Source organism: Amblyomma americanum, chromosome 1, assembly GCF_052857255.1.
Source record: "Amblyomma americanum isolate KBUSLIRL-KWMA chromosome 1, ASM5285725v1, whole genome shotgun sequence".
NCBI lineage: Eukaryota > Metazoa > Arthropoda > Arachnida > Ixodida > Ixodidae > Amblyomma > Amblyomma americanum.
In genome coordinates this window covers 514590438-514611738 of record NC_135497.1, presented here as the reverse complement: position 1 = coordinate 514611738, position 21301 = coordinate 514590438, and the positions used below count along the sequence as shown (strand labels likewise).

Genomic DNA, 21301 nt, shown 5'->3' with positions numbered 1-21301 from the left:
GGGCAACAGCGAGGCGAAGACCGAGAAAGGGAACATGCAGGAAGAAGCATGTGCCTCCGCGGCTCGGCCGCGGTGTCACCGCCTGCCCCTCCCTCCTCACCCCACCCGTAGTGGCGTTGTGGCTGCTGCCGCGCGATCACGAAACATTTCTCCGCGTTTCTGACTTCGAGTTACAGCGTTTTATGTGAACAGTTTCAAGGTGATGTAACCTACATTTATTTCTTATTTTGGTTTCCGTAAAACAGTGTCCTTTCAGCTCTTCTCGCGAAAACTGAATGTAACGAAAAATCTTGGACTTTTTTTAATTTCGTTATAACGAGGTTTAATTTAGAGCCAACATGAAAAAATAATGATCCTAGTGAACATGTCCTTCGGACTTTTAGCAAAGCATGCTTGGCTGAACTTGCGTGCAAGACACTGTCATCATTAATAATTTTTTCTCAGTTTTTTTTTCGCCTTCTGTTTTTTTTTTTCTTCCTGGCTAACCATGGCTGAACTTACCTCGTTAGGAACACTCTTTTGGGTGGCTCCTTTATTCTATTTTTGCTACTGCCGGATTGCTCCAGGATTACCGTTCTGATACAAAGGTGCTCCAAAATGTATATTTTTCTGCTCCAAAAATTGCTCCAGAACTTGAAATGGCTGGACCACCACTGCTTTCAGCGAATGGCGTCGGCTGATTCTCATGAACCTGCAAGCATGACAATGCAGGGAGTGGCAGATGAAAAGGAACAGTCCCCTCCCTGCATTGTCACTCCGCTCTCTGCATTGATGTGCTACTCATGCTACAGTGAACTCTCACTTGAGTGAACTTCAAGGGACCGAAGGAAATAGTTCACTTAACTGAAAGTTCACTAAACTGAATATTTACTAGACCAACATAAGACATGGCATACACTCAGAAGTTTGAAGTACAATTTATGGAGCATAAGACATGGCATCCATAGCGCTAAATATGTGTGAAATGCAATTTATACATATCAACAAGTACAAGGTGCATAACAGTTATAATGCTGCCTTTCTCACTTTGAAAAAAAATCTGTAATCTTCTTCTGCACTTGTACTTTTAAAGCACAGGAAGTAACAAAACTGTCCAAAGAGTCAATGTTTTTGTACACTTTTACTGGCACAGCTTGCTGTTGAGACACAGAGTCTCTCAACTTTCCAATGTACCCTACAACCTCAGCAAGAGTTATAGGGCTTGAAACTGGCTCTGCAGTTGCCTCTTCTTCATTGCACTCTTCTTCTTCAGGACGAACACTGGAAACGATCTCCAGATCCGTCTGTCCAGCACAGGTAATCAGTGCACTGTCACACTGTGCATAGTCTTCAAACGAAGTACTATTGCTATCCAGCAGCTTCTAATGGTAGCTGGAGTTACTGACCACCAGGAGCCTGTCACCATCTCGGCCGCCTGCTTGACGTTGATGGGGGCTTTGCTGGCAACCCTCAGATTGATCAAAATCCACTGACCCCCAGCCGCCATCGGTACTCCACCTTCAAGTTTTGAATGATGCCCAGGCCGAGCGGTTGAAGCACAGCCGTGCAGTTAGGCGGAAGGTATTCGACACGCACATTGCTGAAATGGACATCAACAAGGTGGGCTGAGCAATTGTCCACTATCAGAAGAATGTTTCTCTTTGCCTTTCTCATTTCTTCGTTCAGGGTTAGGAGCCATTCACTGAATATATTCCTGGTCATCCATGCCTTCTTGTTGCTTTTATAGGTACATGGTAGTGAAGGGAGACCTTTAAAACATCATGGTTTCGTGTATTTCCCTATCACTAGTGGCTTGAGCTTGTGGGTGCCACTGGCGGTGCAGCACAAGAGCATAGTAACTCTAACCTTTGACTGCTTCCCGCCTTTGCAACTGTCGTCCTTGAAATCCATTGTCTTGTTTGGAAGAGTCTGATAAAACATACCAGTCTCATCCGCGTTGTAAACGTCGTCAGGTGAATATCCGATAATGACATCGCGAAGTTTTTCATCCTTCCAGGTTCTCGCTGCCTCTTGGTCAGCATCCTTGCTTTCACCGCAAATCGTTTTCCACGCGATCCCATGCCTATCCTGAAATCGTGTAAGCCATCCACTGCTTGCTTCGAAGCCGCAAATGTCCAGAAGAAGAGCAAATTCCTTCGCTTTGCCCTGTATCATCGGGCCGGACATTGGAATGTTTTGGGATCTTAGGTTGCGAAGCCATACCGCAATGGCATCATCCACTTCTTTGAAGTACCCCGTGCAGAGTCGTTTCCTGGCGGGATTCATCGAAGTTTCTCCTTCAAGCTTCTATTTTTGTTTCACAATCGTTGACAACGTCGACGGTGCAATTCCATAGTCCTTTGCAACGTCCACTTGCCTTTGACCGTTGTCCAGGCCCTGAAGGATTTCCAACTTGTCCGAGAGAGACAACTGCTTCCGTTTCGTCGCACTCATCTCAAAAGTGGGCATGCGAATTGCCGTTGTTACTTAAAACTGGAGGGCTGAACAGAGCCGATGAAAAACGCACCACGTGGGTTGTTTGTGTGCACACGCGGAACCGACAAGACTGGAAAGAAAGAGACGACGACCATGCCAGGACTAGCTGGTCGGAAAAAAAAAACACACACATCACGTGGTTTGTGGTGTGGCAGATCGCTGCTTTGCTCTGGCTGTGCTGTAAGTGCCAGCGATGTTACTTTGTTCATGGCCTTTGAGACCACACGCTCGCTCGTTTCGGGCGGGTGATCTCGGAGGCCATGCCTCATTGCCGTTCGTCTTCTGCGCCGCCGCTTTGCCCCAGGGGCGCTGTAGCGCCAGCGACGTTACACTGTCGCTGGAGCGGCGGTTTGATGAGGGTGGGCATTGGTTGCGCCTGCAGTGCAGGGCGCAAAACTTCGTTGAACTGATCGTAAAAATAATCCTGGGTCCTCTGAGCGAGTTCGTTAAACTGAAATATTGACTGTTCCGAAATTCGTTTAAGTGAAACCTTTTTGCATAGAATCTATAAGAAAACTGCCGGGGATTTTTAAAAAAGTTCGTTATTCTGAAATATTCGGTAAACTGACGTTCGCACAACTGAGAGTTTACTGTAGCAGGTTCATCAGGATCGTCCAACGGTATTGTCTGCAAGGGAGCCCTTAGACGGGGTGAAGCCGAACCGTCTCCGCACGCGAAAAGTGACCTAAGAGTGCCGTTAAGATTTGCATATGCAGGGGAGCGGTGCGCAGCTCGATATATCGAACGACCAGTGAAATTGCAGTTCGATATACTCTGCTACTTTCCTGTACTTTTACACAGGATTTTCAAGAGAATAATCTGTGAGTTGTAATCTGTGTTGGAGATATCCAATTATTCGGAATATCCGGGTTGGATATATCCGGGCTGGACTGTATTAAAAAAATGGACAGACTTTTTAACACTGTTAAACAGACTATGACATGCGAAAGCACTTAGTTTTGAATTAGTTTGACTATTACCTAAACATTGCCTGAACTCGTCCTTCGAATTCACTTGACTCTAGCCTGGACATTGCCTTACATTGACCTCCAAGACAATTTCTTTTAAAATTTTGTACCATGTGACCTTCCGCTAGCCACACAGTATCTCGGTCATTTCATGTCAAGGGTCAAAGGTCGAGGCTTCAGAGACCCATCGGCTTTTTCGGGATAGCTAGCGAAGTAGTGCTTTTGCACTAAAAGAGAATTCATGCATCAGCAGCACTTTCTTGAGCACGTCAATAAGGAGCCCCAATTTCTGCGCAAAAATATGTCAGTGGCTCTTGTCATGTAATCTTGCTTAGCATTCTTCATCTTGGCTGCCCTGTACTTGTGCGTATGTATAGGTTGTGTGTTTTCTACTGTATGTGTGTGCCCCGATTCAATAGAGTTGATGTCTAGTGCTTGGCCAATTTCTGTGTGTTCACTGCTGTTTTATATTTAGTGTAAATGTGGGAGACAAGCATTGCGATGTGTATGAATAGTAGCAAAGTCGCACAGCCATGTGTAAAGACTCGGGCACGTCCATTTGTGAGCCACAGCTAAGTAGTTGATGTGCATATATGGCCCACTTCATATTAAAGTTTGGTATTTATTGATGTTAAAATGCACAAAGCATTAGTGACACAGCATTGGCACAAGCATACAATGAGCATGTGCACCTCATCTGGTCGAACCAATTCATTCTGCGTCACTTCTAGTGACCGGTAACAGCTGCTGGTTCTTCAGTTTTAGAATAAAAATTAGCAGTATTCTGAGCCATTTATCATGTGCTTGCTTGTATTTTGAGTGTGATTCACTAAGCATTTTAAGTAGCTCTACAAGCTTCGGGTAGTCTATGCATTGCACAGAAGCCTTAAAGCCACCATCAAAAAAACTTTAGTACGGCAGGACAGAAAAATAATAATGTGTTGATACCATATGGAACCAGTTGGGGCACTTCTACTGTTCAGTCATTTTTGTTAGTGCCACTACAGTATCAGCTTACAGATGTCGTGTGCCTAGACCTCATGTAGAGTCTTGTTTCTTTTAATGTACAGTCAATAAAAAAGTAAATTCCTTCAGTATAGGTTGGAAGAAAAGAAGCAAGTACTCTTGCTGCTACCAATGTCAAACTATGCTTATGGCCCTTAACTTTCTGTGGCGGACAATTTTAAATTTCGCAAATTGAGAACAACAAATCTGCTATGTTCCTCAGTAGACGTCAAATAATGCTTGAGAATGCACCTTGCATTATATTCAGAACAAGGGTATGAATAGGGTTAGTGTGACTGGTTTTTTTGCATTAGCAGTAGTAGTGTCATTTCACTAAAACCTGGCGTCGGCTGTGCACAAAGCCTCGGAGAGAGAGGGGACCGAAAAAAACTTGTCTCTAATTATATGGCCCGAACAGGATTCGAACCCCCAGCGGCACGATAAGGTCAGCTTCGCTTGCTGCTCCTTCAGAGCACTTGGCCACTGCCGCAGACTATCACTCCTCGTGTTAAACTGGCATCCTTTTTTGCCATGCTTTGGATGACGTCATCTTCATAAACATTCATCCGTGCATATTTCATTTTGCAAAAAGCGGTGGTGTATGTTTGAAGTCGAGGCTTGAGCCACCGTAGGGCCCCTAGGAAAGCGGAGAGGTGCAACAAGAAATTTAAACAGTAAAAAATGAAATAAATAAATAAAAAGCATTGGAAAAACAAATGCAAAAAAGGCACCCCTGACAAACAAGCCAAGCATCTCCCGAATACAAGGCAGATATTCTAAGCACTAAGGCACTAGGCCACCACTTCAGTGCCATATTATAGCATCCACTCTGTCTCATTGTGATCTCGCGTCAACTAACGGAGGGTCATTTGTGTTAGAAACTCCTAACTTTAAAACGAGAATAATAAAACAATTTGCAAACCCAAACTTTAATTGTGATTGACGTGGTTGCAAACCTAAGGATGGAAGAGGGTTCATCAATAAAAAACTGTCACACAAAAGTAACCTCAAGGCTAGCACAGACTGTGCCACATCAGTCAGAATGATCGCCTATCATTTTTATTTTTCCCCCGGGCTTTTCAAGGTAGCTGAAGCAACCTTCGTCAGTAGGTTTCAGAGTAGGTAAGAGATGCCAGCCTTTTATTGGCCTTGGGGCAAAAGTGCGCTGCATGCAAATGCAAAGGAGGAGATGGCTATGGATGTGGGAAGAAGACATTGCGGGTCATTCAGAAAGAGGAGGCACTCAAAGAGTTAGAGTAGGGAAGCCGAAGAAAGGACAGAGGTGCATGACTAAGCAGTTTGAAACACCGAGTGGCAGCAGCTGCTGCTGCGTGGGAGGTTGTGTGCATTAAAGAATTGGAGGCTTGGCTTCACTCGATTGTGAAACATGCATCTGAATTGTTGCCTCATAATTGATGGTAACATATCCACTGCTTCCATATTTTAACATGCCTTCTGGATTTTTAGGGGGGGCCCTTGCTAATGATTGGCCTGAACAGTTCGAGATTGCATTATGATTGTAATATTTCTTTTAAAATCCTCTTGGGCTGTCAGGTTGCATTATGATTGTAATATTTCTTTTAAAATTCTCTTGGGCTGTCAGGCTACCCCCCTCATGTTATATTCATGAAAATAAATTAGTCATTTTCCCATCATACTGTTGCTCTTAGTAATATCCATAAAAACAAGAGCATCAAAAAATAGTATGTGGCTGCTAACACAATTCCACGAAAAATGCTTATGCAATTTTTCATGGAATTGCATGAAACTGGGTGCCTTATTTGTGCTCATGTGGGCGCTGGCGTGGCGCATTCCTGCGGTGCCTTATAAAGTGTGCCAGGTGTGAGCTGAACATCTGTCAGTGAAGAAATTGTGTAAGCAGCCTTTTTCACCTGTTTGTGGGTTTCGTGTTGCACGCTCAGATCCTGCACCGTGACATGAAGGCGGCCAACATTCTCATCACCAAGGCAGGCGTGCTCAAGCTAGCTGACTTTGGCCTGGCACGGGCCTTTTCTCTCAGCAAAACGGGGCAGCCCAACCGATACACCAACCGTGTGGTCACCCTCTGGTACCGGCCACCTGAACTCTTGCTGGGCGAGCGCAACTATGGACCCCCAGTGGATATGTGGGGTGCCGGCTGCATCATGGCTGAGATGTGGACCCGCTCACCAATCATGCAGGGCAACACCGAGCAACACCAAATCAGCCTCATCAGCCAGCTGTGTGGCTCACTCACGGCCGAGGTGTGGCCTGGGGTGGAGAAACTCGAGCTGTACGCCAAGCTCAACCTGCCCAAGGGCCAGAAGCGCAAGGTCAAGGAGCGGCTCAAGGCAAGCATACTCTCTCCGGGGCTACCTGGGGTGCCTGACTTTTCTGGGTCGCAGTTTGCTCTTTAGTACGGCAGCCAGCTTTTAATGAATGCATTCTTCAGAGCTTCAGCGACCAGCACAAACTTGATAGTGATTGTTTGCTGGGTGCCCCTGTGTATGTTTACCGAGGCTTAGCTTACAACTTGCAAGTTATACGTATGCTATCAGACATGTGAGTCTGCCACAATGCTCAGCCAAGCATGCATCCATGCAGGTTAAGGGGAGATGCTCCTCGAAGACACTTTTTGAAAATATTGAACCTATGATTATGAAACTTGGATCATTGATAAGGTTTTTAATGCAGATTCCAAATATGGTCTTAGTTTTTATGTAGCTTGCATAGTTCTTCAATAAAACATTTTGCTGGGCGAGTTGGTTCATTTTGCTCGAGGGGATGCTTGTAGCGCGACAAAAAACACAAGGGCTTGTCCCGTTCGTCTCTGTCCCTTGTGTTTTTTGTCGCGCTACAAGCATCCCCTCGTGCATAGTTCTTGTGTAAAAGGGCCCACAAAAGCACAATACAGGGCCTTTTGTGCACACTTTTTTATAATGAAATGCATGTTTAGAGCAGCTTGCAATAGCTCATTGTGTTGCTTTGGTAATGTAGTATGTTGAAATCTACTTAAAATTAATTCATTTTATCCCATAATTGTAAAAAAAATTTAGGAACACCAAAGTGTATATTTCAGGCACCATGTGTCAACATCCTGAATTTTTTTCAAAAAATTTTGAAGAGATGTTTTGTAATCAGATAGATAACATTCTACACACTTTGAAGAGGCTCTGTGCAAAATTTCATCCAAATCTAACTACTGCAAGTACTTGAAATTTGTTGCACAAAATGTAAAAAACGCTGAAAACTACAATTGTTGAAAAACATTTGAAAGTTTCAGACATCTGTATTATTGAAAAACATGACGCAAGCTCATGAAATTTCTTGACAAAATACAAAAATGAGTCTCAAACACAGCCATGTTTATTAGAATTCTCCTGCCCCATACACTGGGCCCGCACGATCTTCGCGAATGGAGTCTGTCAGATGAGCTCTCTGTGCCAGGCTACGGCGATGTGCTCGGGCTTCGGCTGTTTGGCGGACCAACATCATCTTCGTTCTTCTCTGGTCACGGGACGCTTCCCAGCACAACAAGCTCTTCCGGTGTCAGCACTCAAAACTCCTCGAGAACTTGTTGAAAGTTACTATGTCCCATATTATGCCATCGCACGCGCAGCCACGGCCACCCTGACGTTCACGGTGAAGTTGTCACGGGCGCTCCCGCTCTGAAAGCTCCGGCTTCCGCTGGCGCCATCCACGAGTCAACCAGGCACAGCACGGCTCGAGGTGTATGTAGAAGAAAGTAGCGATGCAGGGCACTCGCTGTTTCCGCAGTGGAGTTCAAGAAACGCCGAAAGGCCCTTACGGTTTTCGGCCGGTTCGCGTACCGCAAGGTTACAAGTACGGCACAGCACATTGTGCAAGCAGCCCCGTTTACCAGTAACGTAAGCACGCTGATGTCGCATATCGCGGCACTTGTGGAATGACGACTGCTCACAGCTGTGTCACCCTCAAACAATCCAACCTTCACCTCCGAGGCACTCACGAAGTTCACCACGGTGTCAATCTCTCCCAAGTGGCTGTTGCCCTCGTTATGGCTAGCTGGCGTCCGGCGGCTGCCTTCCGCTGTCGTTTTATGTCGAGGCTTGCGACGGCGTCCTCGGTACGCTTTCTTCGTGTGATATTTCCGAGCACGGAAATCATGCTTCTTCGTGTCATTCATTTCTAACTGATTCAAAAAATAAATGCCGGAGAGATTGACGTAGACGCCGCACAATGCGAAAGCAGGTGGTAGCAAAAGGTGGGCTTCGCCACAGTTGCACATCGGTCTCGTCCAATGGCAGCTATGCTAAAGCACCATGTGATTTAAAGGTCCAGTAGAAATGCTCGAAATAGGTGCCAAAAATGTGTTTTTTTTATTATTTACAGCCAAAATACGAAACGGCAGGAGGTGCTTTCTGCAAGAAGGCGGCTTGCTCTACCTCTCCAAGCAAACGGCAATGGCGGGCGGTGCTGCGTTCTCGAGAGGCAGACGCTCGAAAATTGACAATGTGCGCGGAAAGTAGCAGTTTCTCGAGCCACTGTGGCTCAATAAAATGGATCTTTTACTAACTTCGCGTTCGAATTTCGCCTTGATTTTTTTGGGAATTGTATCTGAATGTCCAAAGGTAATTTTAGAGTAAAAACCCGAAACTGAAAAATTTTGCGAAAAACTCGCTTTTTCGACGCACATCTCCCCTTATAAATGCCAACTCACGCGTATGATCCAGGCTCGCCTTTCATTAGCATGCATGCGTATGTTGTGCACCATTTTGTGAAATTTTTCACCTTGGGGAATAAACTAGTGAACAAGCAATTCCTACAAGCGGTGCACCCCCATTTTGAAAATTACGGTAGGTACAAGTAATAGCAACTAGCACTTTGAGCTTTGTCAATAAGTTGACTCCCGTCTCAGGTGGGCCCAGCTGGGCTAGCAAGGCATACCTAATGAATGACACTTTAACTTCTGAAATTGCTGCCATTGGTTGAGCACCAGCCATGTGCAGCAGTTTCGCTTCCAACACTGTTCCTCTCTAGGGCCGCCATGCTTGTACTTTCAATTTAGTAACTTTGCCCAGTCGACACACGCATGCACTGATTTACCTTGTAGTCTTTCGATGCATGCTTGGTCAGCGGTTAATTGCAGTGTCACTGACACATTTTGTAGTGCTTTTTTGGGATGGCCACATTCTTCTGGAGCCAAGGGGGGGGGGGGGGGGGGGGGGGGTCACAGGGGGCTAGGAGACAGTTTTTGGCGTTCACGCTGGCGGGAAATGCCAATTTATAAGTTTTTTGACTCTTGGGGCGAGTTTAAGGCACCTCCTCGTTTGCTCTGACCGAGTGGTGCAGCTGCAGTCATTTGTTTTATCTGAGACGCAGTGCCCTTGCTGTAATACAAATTTTGATGGCAGCACCACTCTTGTTCGTAATATGCGAGCATTCATTGCATCTGCATTAAAAGTGGGCTCAACTGTATATCCCTTTAAGCATTGTTAAGTGTATTAGCTTGAAGTTGACTACAGCAATAGTAGGTCTGCATGGCAGCACCGAAAAAGAACAGCAAGTAAACAAGCAAAGAAAAAACACTGAAAACACTCGTATGGCGCTCATTAATGAAGCAAAAGAAAGCTGTCTTTGGCAAGAGAAGTAAGTAGGCTGGAATGCCGACTTTGCATGAGTGATTAGTGTGTGATGAAACATAGATTAGTGGAATGAGTAAAACATTTTTTTAAACACAGGAGTTAGGTTGCAGACCTTAAAGGAAAGGACAGAGGTACAATGCTTTTCTGTGCATCGAAAGGGTTGTTAGTGACAGTGCGTTTTTCATGAATGTGACTCTTCATGTGCAGTCATAGTTGTGAAGAATAAAATGGGCTGCTCTGATTTGATCGGCTTCTAAAGTAGATAATACAGTCGAGCCCGCTTATAACAAACTTGACGACCGCACAGATTGCGTTCGTTGTATCCGATGTTCGTAGTAAGTAGACTTCTCATTTTAAAGCCAGAAACTCGAAGTTCATCGAAACTGGCGTCTATTTCTTGCAAAAGTATGTTATGCACATCGGGTTCTTCAAAGGAGACCATATCACGGCACTTTCTAACCCTTCAACATTGGTCATTCTTTGTGTTCCTCGCCGAGGACCAAAGTGCCAGCAGTTAAGCTGCTTTAAGAACACGATATCACTTATCGTGGTTAAAACGTTCACGGCGACTAGTGGCAGGTTGGTCGCCTCCTCATCGGCATCAGATTCTCAGCAGTCTGGGATCACTAGTACCTCGCATACAGGGGCTTCTTCAGTGTATGACTTCGCAATGCCCGCATCATAACCCGCGCCGACGAAGTCATCTCAGGTGAAATCATATCTGGGCATTTGTGCATCAACAACGCGTTGCTACAAATCCACATGTGTCTAATACGCGGTTGTTCAGCAGTCTTCTCAGAGTTTCCTTGGCCGATAAAGCATGCTTAATTACAGAAGCAATTCCTTATGCACTCCACAGTCAGTCCTATCTACATGGCCTTAATTATTTTCACAGCAGTGAACAAAGATATCCAAACCGGAACATCGCCATCAGGTGGTGAACTGCTATCAGCATGAACTGTATAATTCACAAATGAGAGTACATCCTGAGCGCATGAATGAGGCCCATTTTTGGTGGCTGGACCTTGCACTTGTCATTTGGTGGCGTAAAGATAGGTTTCACCGCAGCCACAGAAGGCAACACATGCTGCGTACGCACAGTTATCAATCCCGAGTTGGAGCTCGTATTTTCTTCACCATGCCATGGTCGAACTCAACAAGGTACTCGGCAAGCAACTCGTGCGCAATACCCATTGCACCTTTGTAACTGACGTCTGGTCGCACGCTCGTCGATTGAAAACAAAAAAGTCATGCTCATCCAGGCGTTTGCATTCGGCCTGTTGCATACGAGAGCGCAGCTCTCGATCCATAGCAGTGCGCAAAACTTGCAGATAACAAAAAAACCGCTGTTGGTCGCTGCCGTTCCTCCTCGTGCTCAGTAGAATGTTAACACAAATGCTTGCCCTTTCTTTCACCAGTACAGGTGTCGCCTTTCAGGGCATGCGTTTTCGACGACAGCATTTCATAAAGCTGTGCTGTTTTATTGCATTTTTGGGTCCTCGCGCTCTTTTCGGGGAGCGGGGTCACGAACACGCGGAGGCCTGAAGACGTCCTTCCATCTCCGTGGTTTTTTACGCCTCTTTGTTCGTTCTGACTGAGTTGCACCGCCACCATTGTTCGTTGTATCTGAGATGCAGTCCCATTGCTCTAATGCATGTTTTGACTGTAGCACCGTCCTCGTTCATAATAAGCGAGCGTCCGTTATAAGTTGGCTCGACTGTAGGAGCTGTTTAGCTTGAGCTTGGCATACAGTAGACTCGCGATAAATCAGCCTTTGATAATCCGTACTTTCGGTTAATTCAGACAAATTTCAAAATTTTGTTTGCCTGGCTATATTTTCAATGCATTTTAAACCCGTTTAATAAATATCGCAACTTCTCTAAATTTCGGTTAATTCAAACTTTTTGCCTTACTCCAAAGCTCCCAATGACACTTGAGTTGAAAATGTGGCGCCTCCAACCAATTAACTCAGACACGGTGCGAAGGGGAGCTGTATCAATCGGAGTTGCTCCCCCTGCTATAACATGCTGTGCTGGTGGTGAGACTGCATGACGTGAAAAGCACGTCGATTTGCATTTGTATGTGTTTAGGACCATTTTACGCTTGGCAAATAGTGAGCAGTTTGGTAGTGTTTCTAATGTCAGAGTACTTTATGTAGTGGTGTGCAAAACGTTCAAGGATTTTTTGTTATAAGGAAACAAGAATAACTGGCACAGGCATTGGGCCCTGTAGTACTCCACATGCCACTGGCATTTAGAAAGAGCCAAGGTTGATAGCATAGTACATGAACTGAGGGCAATTAATGAACTAAGCAGTCAGTCCAAATTAGAAGATCAGGGTTGATATCGAGATGAGTTAGGTTATGCAACAGTACACTGGAACACATTGTTAAAGGAAGCGCTTTGCGGAACAACCGCAGTAGCTCAGTGGCTTTTGTGTTCAGCTGCTGGTCCGGAGGTCACAGGTTGATATCTCAGTGGAGGTGAAATACAAAAATGCGCCTGTGCTGCGCTATGTCAGCGCACATTGAAGACTCCCACCAGGTGTTGTAAATTATTCTGAAGCTCTCCACTACAGCATCCCTCATAGCCCATGTGTCACCTCGGGGTGTGAAACTTCACAATTTATACATTAAAAAAGGCTGTGCAGAAGCCTAAGTAAATAATGTCAACCTCAAAACCTTGGTCAAGAGTGGAATCTTTTTAGCAAACAGTGTGTCATAGAAAAACAGCTTTTTGAAATTCATAAGAATCGACTGCTGGGCGATTTGGTGCATGACTCGAAGATACAAGGCACAGGAGTAGACGTGTTCGTCCTGTCTACTCCTGCGCCTTGTATCTTCGAGCTTCTTGAAACCATGTTATGTGTGAAAAGCAAGACGGGTTCAAGAATCTTGCTAGTTGAGAAAAAATGGTATGCTGCATGATTTTCAGCGAAATATTAGTTGGTGGCATGGGACGGTAATGAAAGAATGAGTACCTGTTGCCAGATTTATGGAGCGGAATCAATACTGCCAGTTTTCATTCATGAGGCGTATCTTCGGTTTCCATTGTTTGTTCAAATAAAGAACATTGCAGAGGATACTTCAGTGTTCTTCAAGTCTCTTGTTGACTTTGTCTCGGCCAAAAGAGGAGGACAGTTTCAGATTTCCAGTTGTAATGTTGCTGTTGCTTGCTGTGACTAAGTCTGACAGGATCCATAGGAACGTTCAAGAGGGCAAAGGTCTCCAGGAGGTGCACAGTTGCCATTTGTGTTAACGAACACCTTATTTCACTCCTCCATATAGCCTTCGAGCTCAAGTTCCGCCTCAACTAGTGCAGCCTTGAACCACCATGCAATAACACAGCTATGTGCTTCAGTTTTCTATCAAATGTCCTGGGGACCTCTGTAAAAAAAAAATAGAAACTGGTTTTGAGGCAATGAAATGGCGCAGCAACTGTCTCGCGTATCTCGGCAGACACCCCAACCACACTGTAAGGGAAGGGATAAAGGAGGGAGTGAAAAAAAAAAAAAGAGGTGCCATAGTGGAGGGCTCCAGAATAATTTCGACCACCTGGGGACTGTAACCTGCACTTGTATGGCACAGCAGATGGGTGCCTTTTTGCGTTTCGCCTCCATCACAATGTGGTCGCTGCGGTTGAGTTTGAACCCGGGAACTCCGGATCAGTAGCCGAGTGCTCTAACCACTGAGCCACCGCGGCGGGTAGGGATCTTTGTCCCCAATAGCACATCCATAGTCAGTAATGTTGGTAATATTGGAACTTTAATGTTTCTTAAGCCTTGTTCCTAGTGGTGGGTGCTACAAACAAGGTCTAACTGATAGTCAGAAAGATATTAATGGCTGTTCTTGCTTGTTAACACTGGTCCAAAATATTCGGCGAAAACTTGCCATAAGCATTGCCAGTATTGCAGTAAAGTAGTGATGCTTAAATTGTTTCAGGCATTTTTTGCCTGAAAAAATGCCTGAGAAAAGATTTTTTTGTTTGCATGACATTTTAAGCAGTGGTGGTACTGTGGAAAGTGGCATTAGTTAAAATTATTCATTGAGAAACACACGGGTTTACCATCTCACAAAGCTCATCTCTGAACAGGTGCCTATCGGTGTCCCTGTGTCTTTCATCAGTTTGCCAGGAACTTATCGAAAAGGTGTTAAGTGCATTGTTGATCATATACAATAATTGCCTCCGTCATGTTTATACTTTATTACTTTTGGGTTGTTAGCTGATGTTTGGGCAGGTAAGTTCGGTAGCACGTGTATAGAGAATGATCACTTATTCCCGATATGTAAGTATTCTTTGAAGTGATATCAGCTGCAGTAGTTATTAATAAGCCTAATGTATTGTGACCTTGAGCATGTGACCCTTGTGGACTGAGCACCTGGGTTAAGAGTCAAGACAAAGCTTTGAGACATAACATTGTTCAGAATTGCCATTCACTGTGGTTCTCAAAACGTGACCAGTTGATACTTGAAAATTCAAAATCGCCAAATGGGTAAACATGAAGATGTAGTAAATCTTTTAGATCTTGTTAAATTTCGTACAAAGAGCATGTGAGGTTTCATGCAGTTGTTGCTGAAGTGAACTGTAGTAGAGGGTGAATGATAGCATGTTCAAAAAATAAGCACTAGGACACTTGAAATGCCAATGTATAGGCTATTGAGATAGTTCAAGACAGCATCACCACACTCACCTGAGTGATCACATTGATATATAGGTTCAGAGTGAGGTGTTTTTGTGCAACAAAAATTTTACGTGTTCCTGCATATCATTCAGACAGGTTTTCGTTAGGATTACAAGATGAGCAGACGTATCAGTGGCACAGGAAAGGTCACTGTGATTTTGATAAAAGCACTGCAGTTTATGCACTGAATGTGCTAGTGAAATGGAGTTTTGATGTAGATGCATAGTGCATGCATACTTTTACCTGGGCTCTTCCAGGGGGCGTTCTAGCTGCTTGGTGCCAGCACTAATTCAGAATGTGCTGACTTCACATGAACTTTAAGCTTTTCAAAGAAAGGATGTGTTGTGCTTACACCACCAGTACTATTGCCAGGCATATATCCCTGGCTTGCTTAGTACGCAGCTTTTTATGGAATGTTGGCACCACTCATCTGTAGGCTGTTCTTTTTTTCTTTTTGAATTCCTAATGCAAAAGTTGGTCTGGGAACAGCAGCCCTTAATTTTTTTTGGAGGATGCATGCGTTCCTATGGGAAGGAAATCTGATAAGCTAGTGCGAGGCAGGCCATTGTGCAAATGCTGTTGCTGTGTCAAAATGGCATAGCATGTACCACTGAAACCAAGCCTTTCATAGTGCAACATGCATTTTGTCACCAAACCTGAAGCATGTGCATTTTGCCGAAGTACTGTATTTTCCAGACATTACATGTTCAGAAGCTGATATTTCACATGGTGCGGACTATCTATGGGTGCGGACTGCGTATGATTTTGTTTTTAGGATTGTTTGTCATATCCGAAGAAGGTTGGTGTGGCTGTTGAAATAAAAAAAACGGGACCTGACTGCAGCTGCGACATTTTGCTGTGCTAAATCACATTGCAAAATCAGCACTGATATGCAATCAGGTTCAGTATACAAGCAAATGCTACTAGAGGTGCTTAAAATGGCTGCTTTTCAGTACAGTTGAATCCCGCTACAACGAAATCGACGGGACGCGCGAGAAATTTCGCTGTCGAGAAATTAACCAAAATTGCAAGGCAATAACTCCAGCAAAACAGTTTTATTGCCAGAAACCTGTGAGCTTAGCCTGCTTGCATTTCAGTGCCAGCAGCGGCGTCACGCAACTCTCGCACTCTGTTAACAGCGACATCACAACGTCGTCATCGTGTGTGCCACGGAATTTTCTAATAACGTCGAAGGCATCCAGTACCCGCGATGAGGCTGCCGGGGCAGGTAAATCTTGAACTGAGTCGTCTTCATGATCGGATGGCCCTTCCGGCTCGTGAACATTTTTGATGATGTCTTCATCGCTTTGTTCCTCGTGGACAATCACGTCCATGTCAGCATCGAGGAAATCGTCCAGCGCTATGTTAGCTGGGACATTTCCAGCTTCCTGGAGCGATTTCCAAGTAATGCCAATCCCTGGAGTCGATGACGATGGTACACTTTCCGCGGCTGCAGTCGTGCTGGTCGCCTTGCTGTCGACAAACCCGGCGTGCTTGAAGGAGTTGCGGATTGCGCTGCACCGTATTGCTCTCCATGCCGCAGCCATCATTTCTAAAGCCATGAAAAGATCGACTTTCGTCTCCGTACCAGTGTTGGTGTTCAGGAGAAGCTGCTGGATCAACTTCTCCCGGTAGGAAGACTTCATGCTCCGGATGATGCCTTGGTCTAGGGGTTGAATGACTGAGGTACAGTTCGGCGGGAAGAACTTCAGGTCCACACTTGACAGCTTGACATCGTCAATGCTGTGCGCTGAACAATTGTCCAAGAGCAAACAAACCTTTCGATTTTGTCTGCTCATGTTGCGGTCAAGTGCCACTACCCAGTCAGCAAAAATGGCACGGGTCATCCACGAACGGCTGTTTGCCCTGTACTTGACAGGTAGGCTCGTGTTCCCCTTGAAGCAGCGCAGTTTTGCACTTTTGCCAATAACTAGCAGGGGGCATTTGTCAGACCCATCCATATTTGTGCACAGCAGCGCAGTCACTCGTTTCTTGCTATGTTTGCCTCCGTGTCAATGCTGCCCTTTAAAATCAAGCATCTTCGCTGGCAGCGTCTCATAGAAGAGGCCCGTCTCGGCTGCGTTATAAATATCAGACGGAGCATAACTGCTCGTTATGTCAGTCATGTTGTCCGCCGCCCATGCTGATGCGCCGTCAACGTCCGCAGATGCCGATTCATCGCACAAAACCTTGCCGACGATGTTATGCCTTTCTTTAAAGCGATTCAGCCATCCTATGGTTGCCTTAAAGTCATTCAGCCGTAGCGAACAAGCATAATTTAGGGCCTTCTGGTGTACAATTTTACTACTCAGGAGCATGTTTCCACATAACTGCAGCGTAAAAAATTACGAGCACAAAAAAGGGGAGAAACACATACGATACGACACGTGTCGTATGTGTTTCTCCCCTTTTTTGTGCTCGTAATTTTTTACGCTGCAGTTATGTGGAAGCAAAGTAACCAACTTGCCCAAAAGCTCGTTTTACTAAAGGGGCATGTTTGTTGCTTACGTATCGACGAACCAAGCATAGACAACCTTGTCTAGCTCTTCATACGTTGGTTGCATCACTGTCTTGTGCTGCGCTGAAGTGCCCGATGAAAGTGCCTTCCTAATGCTGTCCTTATTCTTCAAAATCGTCGATAGCGAACTCGGCGCGATGCCAAAATCTGCGGCAATAATTGACTTCTTCCCGTTTTCCGCTTTGGAGAGAATTCTATCCTTTTCTTCTAGCAAAATAAACTATCGCTTCTTCGTTCGCGGCGACATGGCAGAGGCAGTCGACGAGGTCAGACTGCAGCGAGAGATCGGCGATCAACACACACCGACAAACAAGAAAATGGTGGCAAGGGCAGCGGAGAAGGCGGGGAGGGGAGGCTAGCGACTGGATTTGGATTCGTCTTTGGCCCTCGTACGGCCGGCGGCCTTCGCACGGCGCCAACAAGTCCCCTCTCTGCTTCTCTATGACGAATAAACGACTCCCAACCAAATTTTTTAATAAAGAATACATGAAAACGTAATAAACATACACTCCTTGCGTTATTTAGCTGCTCCAAGCCACTGCTTTAGCAGGGAATAATCTCGTACAGCACGCAACTTTTGAAGAAAGGCGGGCCACTGACCGGTGAAGGCTTGCGAAAAATTTTTAGAAGCGAATGCGTGCTCACAAAGTAATTCGTTTTCGAGGGAATTTTAATACATTAACTCCTATGGGGATTTCGTGGGGAATGAAAAATACTTCGTTGTGGCGAAAATTTTGTTGAAGCGGCATTCGTTGTGCCTGGATTCAACTGGGATTTGTGAGCACATTCAAAAAACATCGATGAATAACACAAAAGCCATTGTATTCTCTCTTGAAGAATGGTTGCAATGGCTATGAAAAGATGAACAGCCTTCCCTACAGCATTTGTGCAGTGGAGTGCAGCGTGCACAAGCAGTACAGGCGAACCAAGCAGAAAGAATGAATTTGGTGGCGATAAAAAAAAGTGCACACATGTGGGGTGCTTCTCTGACACTTCAATGGACAATCTAAAAAAACTTGTTTTCAGATGAAATTCGTCCCTGCAGACTATCTAAGCAGAAACTTTATATTTGGCCAAAATTTGCCCCTGCTAACTGTAGTCTGGAAAATACCGTACTTGCATGGTTAGGTGTACAGTTTACCTTAGAGATAGTATGCTATGCATGCTGTCCACAGAGGGTCACAAATTACATTGCACAAAACAGCAAAATGTGCCGGTTATCATGGGTCAATTTGGTCACTGAGCAGGTTTCATGCAGGCATATGTGAAGGATCCATATGCACTGGACCTGCTGGACAAGCTGCTGCACCTGGATCCAAATAAGCGGTTTGACAGTGACAGTGCGCTGAACCATGACTTCTTCTGGATGGACCCCATGCCGTGTGACCTGGCCAAAATGCTGTCACAGCACACGCAGTCCATGTTTGAGTACCTGGCACCCCCAAGACGCCGAGTGATGCAGCAGCAGCCACCGCAGGGGCCCCACCAACCGCCCAAGGCCGCCCCCTCTGATGGGCAGTACCACGACCGTGTCTTCTGACCCGAGCCCAGCTGCTGTGCGTAGTGTCATCAATTGCAGTGACTTGCTACAGCTCCAGTGCTGCTGGTGTACTCACAGTGTGCACATACTTGTGCTGACTGTCATATTTGAAACATGCAAACAGCCACCATCATCATCAGCAGCTCCTCAGCCTGGAGTATGACTCTGACTGTGGAGAGCATTCATTAGGAAAGTGGCACACAGCCACATGTGCAGTCGCGATTCTCTCTGGACAAGGTGCTACAGTGTTAAGTTTGAAACCACTGTGAGTGAATCTGTCTGCGCTAATGGACGCAAGTGTATGGTGTGTAGGCTTTGATAAATTATGTTCTGTAGCTCCTTTTGGTCGCCTAGGGCCAAGAATGCATTTCTGTTCTTGTAAGTCTTGCGTGGAGAGAGAGGTCTTTCTTTTTTCCTCATGCTAGAAACCTGCACAGTTTACGGTGTATGCATTTTTGTGAGCATGCATGTAAAAGGCCATCATTAAAAACACTCATTACATTTGCCCTGTCAGGTGCCATGTCCGTAGAGATGATTTGCAACAGAGTTCCTCTTTACATGGGTGGGCTTCCCGACAGCTGTGCATAGTCGCCAGCATGACGTGTCATCTGCTGCAGCTTGCACCGCACAGCTTCACACGAGTAGAAGGGATCACGGCTGGCCCGTGCGGAGTCTCCACCACACTGCATTTGCTCAACTTGCGCGTAACCGGAAACCGCAGCTCCATTTCTGTGGTGGTCGTCTGCCGCAAAGATATTCCAAGCTGCGCATTCCTCTGCTCACTGGTCTGAATGCTGCATAGAGGTTGAAAGTGTTTTACCAACGCTGGGAACGACACAGTCGTGTGAGCGTTCGTCCACTTGAACGTGGGTGGTTATGAACGTGCGAGTTGCAGAACGCTGAAAGCCGCACATTCGAAAATATATGAAGTAGACCCCGACGTCGCGGACGACGCGGTGATCGCACAAATAAACACGAAGAACCCTGGTCTCAACTTAGGTCCGTGCAGAACAACGCGAAAATGCACGTTCAGGCAGCGCAACGTCGCAAAGACGCATATCCTATCGCTCGCGCCCGACGCCTTCAGGCGTATGTCTTCGTGGGGGAGAGCGATGATCGGCTGGTCCTTGGCTTCCGTCGCCAATGACTTCCACGTCTGCACCTTTTGCGCGACTTACGGGCACGTCCCGCAGGGGGTGTCGTCAGGCCACGGACCCCGATCGCGCTGTGTGTACAAAGTGCGTGCAGGACCATGCCGCGGAAACGTGCGTGATGCATGGATGGATCGATAAGGCTGAACCCTTTAAATCGGGCGGTGGTTCAAGCCATCTAGCCATGACTTGTGAAATTTTACTCGTCTTCATTTTAGCCACCAATCAGATAATTTTCGCTTGGTTACTTCTACCCGCTTAAAATCTACTTTTCCTTCACAGTCCTTAACCTTCATTACTTTGAATAATACCCCTGCCACACGGCAAATGTAATGTCATTCCAACCGAATGTCATTCGATGCATCGAATGTAATTCGGTCTCCTTCGGTGCTACACGGTAAAAAATGTCATTCCAAAATGATGGCAGTGGCGATCAGTGAAAAAAAATTGTACAATTGTACGACATCAGTGGGCATAAAAGATGTTTGAAATTGTTATGTCGTATTTCAAAAGCAGGTGAGAACATTTCTGTACTATAATATAAGCTCAAAATGTTATTTCCGGCAATTCTACAGCACTTCAGCCATAAAAAGCCGAGCCAAGTACAAAGTCAACCACAAGTCCGATCAACCAGCGCCTCCTTTACTTTGAGATGCCTGGCAGGTCGGCCGCGCCTCTATTGTACTCCCTGTGCCACTGAGCTTTTCCGGCTTTCCGCAAGGTGGTGCTAGCTTCTGACACTATGGTCTGCCGACTTCATCATAGAAAGGCACTGCACTAAGCCAAGTTTTGAAGATAAAATGAGAAAATACATGAAGTAAAGCAAAAATCACACTCTTTATTTAGTCAGTAATGCAAGCGCGCCTCAAAGCTTCTATACTTTGCGCGACAGCGGCTTGTTTTGGTAGAGTTTTGAAACTGCATTTTTTCGGTGACATCTAGCACATGGTTGCAAAAGAATGGCTTGATGAGTTTTTTACACATGATGTGTACAAAGGCCTTCCTGAAGTCATCACTGCAGCTCTCACATTTCAATACAGGCAAGCCTGTGATCACATTCATGCTTTGATCCAAGCATTGCTCCAGAGGTCTCAAGAGAGCTTTTCGATCTGCTAACATTATCTCCACGTATTTCTTGAGGCCATAAAGAACTCTGATGAGTTCTTGTGTCAGGTAGCTGAGGCCACCTCAGTCTTGGTGGGAAATCAACCCATCCATAGGAGCATTAATTTTCCTTTTGGTTTTCGGACTAGAGCCGCACAGTTCTCACACGCAATTTTTTTGCTCACTACCCGAGATATGTAGCCTCCAACAAGTGCAAGGGCTGCCATATCTGGTGTCGGCAAAAAAGACATCGACGA

General features: G+C 45.6%; 1 protein-coding gene across 2 annotated transcripts in view; it reads left to right on the top strand.

Moving 5' to 3' along the window:
* Positions 1-19290, top strand: part of LOC144116199 (cyclin-dependent kinase 9-like) — a 52174-nt gene extending 32884 nt beyond the window's left edge. The window contains exons 5-6 of one of the 2 annotated variants that reach the window (XM_077650924.1): positions 6371-6778; positions 18508-19290. In XM_077650924.1, the coding sequence (XP_077507050.1) occupies positions 6371-6778; positions 18508-18789 (690 nt within the window). In that variant the 3' untranslated portion in view covers positions 18790-19290. Of the gene's footprint in view, positions 1-6370; positions 6779-8798; positions 9040-18507 lie in introns of those variants that run through there. The other variant, XM_077650925.1, reaches the window with a different exon arrangement.
* Positions 19291-21301: the final 2011 nt, after the last annotated feature.